The sequence below is a fragment of the Brassica oleracea genome, chromosome C9 (assembly GCF_000695525.1).
Source record: "Brassica oleracea var. oleracea cultivar TO1000 chromosome C9, BOL, whole genome shotgun sequence".
Lineage (NCBI taxonomy): Eukaryota > Viridiplantae > Streptophyta > Magnoliopsida > Brassicales > Brassicaceae > Brassica > Brassica oleracea.
The window spans coordinates 2,504,749-2,514,393 of NC_027756.1; the positions used below are offsets into that span (position 1 = coordinate 2,504,749).

At 33.1% G+C, this 9,645-nt stretch overlaps 1 protein-coding gene across 1 annotated transcript; it reads right to left on the reverse strand.

The window, feature by feature from the left end:
• Positions 1-1,477: 1,477 nt before the first annotated feature.
• Positions 1,478-2,413, reverse strand: LOC106316724 (F-box protein SNE-like). The gene has a single exon (XM_013754602.1). The coding sequence runs from the start codon at positions 2,245-2,247 to the stop codon at positions 1,831-1,833; it is 417 nt and encodes a 138-aa protein (XP_013610056.1). The 5' UTR covers positions 2,248-2,413; the 3' UTR covers positions 1,478-1,830.
• Positions 2,414-9,645: the final 7,232 nt, after the last annotated feature.

A 9,645-nucleotide genomic window follows, 5' to 3' on the forward strand; every position in this document is an offset into this window, starting at 1 on the left:
AAACCAACCAAGAGTAGTGCAGCGACCATTACACAGACGCGCAACGCAAAGCCATTTCTAAGCACTGCATTCTTCTTAGATAACTCACACACCACCTTTTAAAGCTTCATCAGCTTCTGGTCACACTCAAATGCTTGCTCCTTCACCAGCCTAAGCTGTGTCTGAACGTCTCTGAGCTCCTCCGTAACAGCTACATCCCACCACTTCCAGATGTGGCAGTCCCCATCGTTTATATTCTCGCACATCAGATACAAGCGCCCTGGATCTTTACGCGTGTAAGATGTTGCAACTACTGCATCAGAACCACAGTAGCATGTCGAAGGCATTCCATCATCAGCTTCGTCTCCATACACTTGATGCAAGATCCTACTGTCATCTTCATCCTTGTACAGTTCACATTCTGCTTCAAGAAGGGACGTCATGTCAAGCGACTCTGCTGAAGAAGAAGGCTGTGTATACGAATAATCTTGTCCCATTATGTCTCTGTAAACATGAAAGAAATCATGTAAGATTAAGCGAGGAAGATAAAGTGAGGAAGAAATCAAAGATCATTAGGGTAAGAACTGATTTAAGAAAACAAGACAAATTGTTTGAAACGAAAATCGTTTTCAAACTCAAACTACAAACCGATCTAAAACCCTCTTCTTTGAAACCCTAATTTCAAACGACCTTAAACCCCAAATCGATTGAAAACCCCCATCTTTGAAACCCTAATTTCAAACGTTTTTGTCCACAAATCGATTGAAAACACAAATCAGAACCCTAATTTCAGAGGAAAACAACATGTAACCTAATCTAAATCGAAAAAACAGTAAAAGAAAGCTTCAATTTACCTTCGTCAAAATCGATTGGAAATCGCTTTTTATCGCCTTTTCTCGACAGCTTTTTTTTTTCTCTCCTTCGTCGAAAATGAATTTTTTTTTCCGTCTACACCAAAGACGAATGAATCTTCCGCCAATACCCACCTGCCACGTTGCCCAAGGTTCAGCTCCCTCGACCCCTTACTTACGGGTTGATCCTTAGATAACTATGCTGAAATATAGTTTTTATATTACCATTAACTTTGGTAATGACCCTTAGGAATCGCTAAGGGCTTCTGTTGCGGTTGGTCTAAGAAAGTTGTATGTCTTTGTGTTTTGTGGTCCATCAGCTAGCTTGACCGCTTTTAACGAATCTATACTCCAACAACAAAAGTACATATACAAAGATATCCATTTCATCATCCCATTTCTACCTCGTCTTATTCACTATATGCTTTTAATTTGAGACTATGATTTCTTGCTTTTAAGATGTCAAGCGCTGGACTCTAGTATGCGTATGTTTGTAGATATCATCTAGTATTACTCTAGATTGTTGGCTAACCAGTATACTCCTCACTTTGGTTTCCATGTTTAATCTTATCATTTAGACAAATTATACTGTATTCATATATAACAACAGATCATGGATAGTTTAAAAAAGCAGTAAATTTCCAGCGAAACGATATAATTTCTCTATATATTTTTCACATTAAAACAAAAAGTTGAATTAATGAATTTGGAGCTCTAGACTTTTTGTTTATAAAAAGAAAAAAAAGCAGAACAGACAAAACACTAAAACAGCTACACGTTGGCATTTGGCTTTACGTAGAGAGTGAAGAAAAAAAGATCTCACGTTTATTAATATAAATCTTATAATGAAAGATGAAACTTAGTGTTGACAAGAAAAAATGGACACCGTAACAAATCGTGGCAAATAAAAAAAAAATCGTAGCAAATAATAATATACGATAAAGAATAATACACACTTATTAGGAACTAATAGTTTACTATAGGCCGTTCCGGTAAAAGTCTAATCAGACGACGTTGACGGGCATTCGAAGGAACATGAGCGACAGTAAAGAGAGAGTGAGAGCTGAAGCTGATCTTGGCTCCAGAGAATCTTAGGGAGTCGTGCGAGGAAGGGACGGATGCAGAGGAAGTAGAGACGTCGGTAGCCACCGAGAGCCGACACAACGGAGCGTATGGAAAGTGAAGGTCGTGGTGACACTTGTCGGAAACAGAGCTCTTCCCATATTGAGTCGTTGCGAGCCACGGCCGACCAAAGACGGCACACGCAAGCGGCTGAGCATAGAGAAGGGCCGTCTAGTCGCCGGAGGATCTCTACCAGCACGTCATGGTGGTCGTTGATGGGGAACTCGGGAACAAGGTTCACTCGTTGTCTCTTGTTGTTACTTTTCTCGACCATTCCAATTCGTTTCTTCGACATGATACTAGAAAGAGAGAGAGAGAGAGAGAGAGATAGGTTTCGTGTTTACAAAGAGAGAAGATTGATAATTTGATACAGCTATTGAAATCACACAGGGGCATATAAATATATATGTAAAAACTAAAAATATTGTGTGCGAGTGAGAAGCAGAGAGGCAGTGATGTTTATATTCAATCTGTAAAAGAATAAAACTAATGTTGGTTGGGTGGTTCTTGTTGCTTTTATAACCTTAATTAGTATATATCATTACTTGTTGTCTTTTTGTTTTAAAAGCTACCGGTAGAACTTATAACTATTTGTTTATTTGCTTTTTTTTTTGTAAACAAATTTATTTGCTTTTTATATCCAACGTATCTTCTATCCTGATATAACCAATGGAGTTACCTACCTAACACTGATACAAAACTACATATGTATATCCACTGATTGATTGAACATTATAGGTTAGTATATATGTATAGTAATTCACATATATGGTATAAGAGCGAATCAAAGTATCGGATTGATTACAAAAATAATAGTTTAAAATGATTTTGACGTTTTTTTCGTACATGGAGACGAGATTATTTTCGCTAATAGTGACTCTAATGCCTTTTGAAAGTGAGCTAGCAAGAGACCTGAAACTTCACGCTTAATAGTATGTCCGTGTGAGCTTCCTGCACGCTTAAAATGTATTGTCCGTGTGGATTCCTTGGGTTTCTGAACAGTACTGTTAGACGAACCTCTCACTCACTATTTTAAATCAAAATTAATTAACCTACAAAACTTTAGAAGAAAACAAAATTCTCCGCAGAAAATACTGTTTTTAATTTTCTTGAATAACAAAGAACTACAACCACAAAAATATACGCATTTTAAGTGGTCATTTGATGTATTATATACAAATGTTAAATAATATTTTAATTGTTTGAAAACATAAGTATAGATTTATTTTATTGATAAAAATAATTATTCTTTTTAATGAATTTTTAAAAGAATACAAAAAATGAATTAGCTAAAACCCATCTTACTAATCAATTTTTTAGACAATAGTTAAAATAAGGATCTAGTTACCCATCTTACTGATCAAATTCCCATTCAACTTTGTTTTCAAAAAGCTAAAATCTAGTTTGAAAAGAAAAGAAAAGTAAAGAAATGAACTAGCTACAACAAAACCTAAAAAAAAATTCAAATAAAAAAAACAAAACCTTAATTAACAATTGAAAACAAAAACTAAAATCCAAAATAAAATAAATCACGAAAAACCTATTCCATCACGCCCGAGTTTTTTCTTTTGAATTTATCTAATAACTTATATACTTTTTTTTTCCTTCTAACATGAAAATTACATTCAACTACGTGATCACTCCCACCTGAAATATTTTACACCTAAAACAATAACGTACGTCTACGAACATCAAACCATGGAGATTATATCCCACAGCAAACTAAGGTTTCTCACACCATTTATACTAGATTCGACTCAACACCAGTCGATGCATTGATATTGATGTTTAGTATAGGATTGAGGAAATTATCAAATTTTATGTAAAATTAGTTGGAGTATATATGCATGTGAAGATCTATAATCAACGGATAGTTGTAAGTAAAGATATATATATTAATGTATGCATGTGAACATCTATATATGAAGAGAGAAGATTTGTGACTTTTGAAGGGAATCGAGGTGAAGGAAGGGTCCAAGGGAAAGAATCCACGAGAGAGAACTGCAAATCCAATGCTCTTCCAATTTCGTTTTTAGGGGGTCAGATTTCGTTTTTTCTTTTAAAACATGTTCTTTCTTCCCTTTTATACCTACAAACATAAAATTATGAACATACAGTAGAAACTCTATAAATTAATATTTGATAAATTAATAAAAAAGCTAAATTAATATTTTTTTGGTCGTAAATTGGATCGATTCAAAATATAACACGAATCAATAAGATAATAGTTATCATAGTTTATTTTCTTATAGGTAAAAAGACAATGTTATTCGTTTTTAACATTTTCTGTTTCATTTTAAATGATGTCTTAAGATTTTATTTTTGTTCCAGTCCAAGTGATTATGTTTTATTTTTTTTAGATATTATTTAGTGTTTCAATCATATATATTTTATAGTATCATTTTATTGGTCGAAATAGCTTTGGTTGATACAAAAAGAAGCAAAATTAATAAAATTAATAATTTCTTAATTGATATGTAAAAACTTTAACACCAAATCATTTGAAATAGAGGGGATATATTTTTTTAGTCCTTCCAATCTTTCATGTATTTTTCACGTTCTCGTCTTTCTTGTATCGGACGTTGTACAATTATCTAAAGAGATCTCTTATCTAAACAGGGTATATTCATGCATGTACACGTAGATATATCAGTATATAGATGTATTAACATATTTGCGAGTAATTTCTTTTTTTGGTCATAATATAAAAGGCGCATGCAATCGGAAATTTTAACATTTTTCAAATTTTAGAAAATAATTGTCATTTCATTATGTCACTCGGAGCGGTTTTCCACTAGGTATTCTCTTTTCTTTTTGTTTTGGGAGAGAGTTAAAATCGAGTCTTTAGTTTTTGCCCATCATTATAAGGGCATCTCTAACCAATCTATATATATTTGTTTCTAACTTTCTATAGTACCATTTAGAGACAATTTTACTTCATTCCGTTTTATTTCTTCTTTAAAATAGGAATTGCTAATTTCTTATTGTATAAATAGAGTAAGAAATAGCAATTTTCTATTTTCTCTACTATATAATAAAATGATATTTTAAAGGAGTACATTAAAATAAATTCCACCACTATTAGAAAGTTGATCTATTTTAAAGAGAAAATATATCAATATATATTAGAGATATTCTTTTATCCATTTTATCTAAACTCGTCATTTCCGCAAGTTTCTAAAATTTTATTGATGAACTACCATATTTTGTAGAAGAAAGAAAAGTATATAAGTTTATCTATTTAAAGAGAAATAAATTTGTTTCAAAGAGTAAAACGAAATATATACCCAACAAATTTTACAAAGCATAAATTTGTATCAGTTTTACGAACAATAGCCGTACACTAGCATCCAAATGCAAAGACAAAAAAAAGACTGCCACACAGACAGAAAAAAATAGAATGACATGAAAAATGAGATCATTATCAGAGAGCCAAAAAAATCAACAAGCATTTAGTTACTTTCAAAAAAAAAAAAATCTATCAAGCATTTAGTCAACAAGTAACGTTTTAATACTCAGCTGTCCTAGCTAGCCTCTATATATGTTACATTGTTTGCATTGTATACGTATAATATACGTATAGCCAGATGTATTCACTGTATAAAATTATTGAAATGCATGTCGACAAGGAAATGAAATAGATAGGGTTTGTTTGTCCTGTGCTGGCAACCTTGTATATAAGGGGGCTTGTCTGTTAAGCATATTTGGTATGTCGATTATATATTATATTGGTTTTCTTAATCACAAACTCGTGTATCCTAATTATGGAAACATTGAATCCAGTCAATAACAAGAACATAATTACGAAAGATCAATATATCATATAGTTGAAACGTTTGATGCTCTTTCATTTAGTTTCTTTCAAATATTTACTTACTCTTTCGACGACTAGTGTTTGTACTTTGTAAAAACTGTGACATATGCAGCGTCCTGCATCCAATTGGTCAACCTTATATATTTTATCGTATTGACTAGGATTTATTTATTTAACTCCCCGGGAAAAGGAGACACACATTTTATTTTATTGTTTTGTGAAAATAACACTAACGTCTTTTTCCTTGTTTTGCAAGATTGGTTCGTTTGAAATAGAAATCGGGATTCAACATGTTAGTTCTGCTAAACTTTGTTGAGAAATCGACCAATCGATCGATTATAAGCACGCGGAAATTGGCGAGATTATAAGCACGCGGAAAACAACGGAGATTACGGATAAACTATAGAAGATAGTATAGGTATTTATAAATATATATTACTAGATTTCCATATACAATCATGTAAGAAACTTAATGTCATTAACAAAAAAAATTGTAAAGATAAGAAACTTATATTGTTTTTGTTTAACATAAACTTATATAAAATATGTATATGTTTGGTAAATTGATTAATTACTAGACATTTTTACAATAGTTCCATGATATTTATTGTGTTTTACTTTTATCATTATTGTGGTCAGTACCGACCCTGGGTACAAGCATTAGAAGCACTTGCTTCCAACTCTGTCAAGAATATGTTAAATTTCAGCTTATAATCTTAAAATCTTCGGTAGTTTATTTGGTTTAGTAGTTTATTTGGTTTATCCATGTTGTTTGAAAGAAAAAGGTCACAGATTCGAATCTTTAAAATCCTTTTTGAACGTTTTTTTTTTCTTTCAAATCTATTAACTAATAGGTCCAAATTTTATTGTTTGTTTCCAGCCTTTAATTTTATAGGGCCGGCCCTCGTTGTGGTAATAAAAATAGAAATAAAGATACATAAAATGCTATGATGAGAAACATAGTATTTTCTCATGTAAATCAGACACGTAATTGTTATCTGAAATGACATTCTATCAACGAAAACTTCGTTTAAACATATGAACAGTTGATAAAAAAAATTGCTGCCAAATTTTTTTTTTTTTTTTTTGTTCAATTGCTGCCACTTAAAACTTAACAAAACTCATATAAAACATCTGATTGATGACTATTGTATGAAATTACTCAAAACAAGATTTCTTAAAATTTTACTCACATATATTATCAACAAGAAGTTATAGATATATAAAAACAAATTACAATCCAATATAAACAAAACAAATGTTAGAATTAAATAGAAAAAGTAATAGTTGACAAAAAGAGTAGTAGGTGACAGAAAAGAGCAATAAAGAAATAATGTCAAGCTAAGGAATTGGTATCCAATGTTTAATTTCTTTCAAATCAACTAGCTAGACTTTCTGATATACGCGTTGTCATATAATAAGTTACCGAGTTCGAGAGACAAGCGCAGAACACCATGCAAACATTAGGTCAATCCTAACGCCAAAACAAGTAAAGAAAAAACGCGAAGAAAAGACGAATGGGTAATAAGATACGCAGCTCATGTACATATTAGTAAGTGAATTAAATAATTAAGAAGGATTTGGTAATGATTAAAGGAGTAAAGAAGGTTAAGGAGGGGATAAAGAGATAAAAGCTCAAGTACAATGATAAAGAAAACAAAGAAGAAAAAGGGTGCACACAAACATCCCCTCCCATAAACAAACAAACAATCACACTCACTCCCATCTGTCCAAATCCAATTTCATCTTCACATATACTTTACTTACTCAATACACATACGTAGATATATATAAGTTATAACCATTCTTTTATGCATATATATTTTTTCTTTTCCAAAGACCATTCTTATATTTGAACCATAATTTTTATGCTCCTAAGTTGGAAATTCGTCCTAGTCCTCTAATGATTAAATAAACAATTATGCGTAGAGATGACAATCATGGACTTGGACCGCGGGCCTGTCCCGTAAAGAACTGTAGCGGGACGGTATTGAGACAAGGTTTTCTAGGCCCGCAAATTTGCGGACCTCGCGGGACGGGTCTTTGCGGGACTGGGCCTTTTGCGGGATGGGCCGAAACGGGTCATGCGGGATTACATGGACCCGTATTTTTTTTTACCTGAAAAAACTAGAGAGAGAGAGTGAGAAGAAAGCGATTTTTGTGACTTTTCCCCCAGAAAACATAAGGAGTTCCGGTGATGATGATTCGAGCTCCGGTGATGATGATTCGAGATCTGGCGATGATGACTCTAGATCCAGCGATGACGATTCGAGCTCTGGTGGTGATTTGATTTAGTTTTCTCTTTTTATTACACACAACTATGAATTGTTTTATTACAATGTGGATTTCTTGTTTAAGTTGATTGGTTTTATTTACAGTAGTGTGAAATAGTGTTTTTCTTAAATTAAATTTGGTTACAATGATATTGTTTAGGAGAAAAGTTAGTTGTATATCATGTCACTTGTATAATTTGACAAAGTGATTCACGATTTTTTTTTTTGAAATCCAAAGAATTACAAAGATAGATGGTTTGATGAAGACATACAATACTTGAGCCAAGTTATTACAAAGAAAACAACTCAATCAAATTCAAACTTAATAAATCTTAGGCTGATAACAAAAAAAAGCTTTTAACTCAAGAACGCAAATACAAACAGAGCTTTATGGCATTGATTTTGATAAGGTTTTAGTGAATCTTAATGAGCTCTCTTCAACTCTCTTACACAACTCTTCAACTTGAACATTCATGAAGGAAACGGCTGTAGTAGGCGGTTTGATAAGGAGGCAGCCCGCGGGACGGCCTGCGAAGACCTATATATTTTGCGGTACGGGTTTGGGCCGGCATTCTGAAGACCGCAGCCCGCGCGGGACAGACCCACTGTGATCCACTCGATGACTAACCCGCCGCGGTACGGGACGAGACATGATGGGTAAACGTATTTGATAAATTATGCGAATATATAAAATCCGTATAGCTAACATTTATTATTATGAAAAACTAACATCAGTTGTTAAATTAATGTGGCCAAAATTACCCTGTAGGCTGTAGTTGAAAACCAACACAAGTCTAGTGTTGGTTACTCACAATAAAAAAGCCCATGAACCAAATTTGGATAACGCTGTCATCTTTTCATTCACTTAAGGGCTTGTTCAGTTAAGCAAACGCATCTCCACAAGATAATAATCACTACGTTTGTTTTACTTTTACTACGTGCAGTGACTAGTGAGTGATTAAGTGACATATCTTGAACTAGCCCTGCGACTTTTGTCCGAACCGAACGGGCCGAACCGAGCCGAACCAAAATTTTTGGTTTTCGGTTCAATTTCGGTTTAGTTCGGTACGATTTTGAAAAGTAATTCGGTTTTCGGCTCGGTTCGGTTTTCGATTTTCAAAAAAAAAACAAAAAACCCCAAAAATAACCGAAAATATCCGAAAAAACCAAACCGAATTTAACCGAAAAACCCGAAAATATCCGAAATAACCGAATTTAACCCAAAATATCCGATTTTTTTTGGAAACTTAGACCGGAATTAACCGAAAACAAAAAAAATGGTTATTTTCGGAAATAATTTTGAAAACCGAAATTAACCAATAACCGAACCGAACCGAATCAAAATTTAATTCGGTTAATTTCGGAATAGGTTTTAAAAAATTCGGTTAACCAAAACCCGATCGGTTTCGGAAAACCGAAGTCGCGGGGCAATCTTGAACTATGGCATGAACAACCTTTTCAAATATGTGTACATTTGAGGTGACTAGATATCATAAAGAAAAAAACAATAACATGATTTGCATGAAGATGAAAATATTCATTACAAAGAAGAGGAAGACACCTACTAGCAAAAGGGTTTGACAAATGGTAAAACTATCGTTAGAAG

Bases quoted from the DNA above. Each gene is read 5' to 3' on its own strand.
- LOC106316724 (XM_013754602.1), bottom strand. From the start codon at position 2,247: ATGTCGAAGAAACGAATTGGAATGGTCGAGAAAAGTAACAACAAGAGA.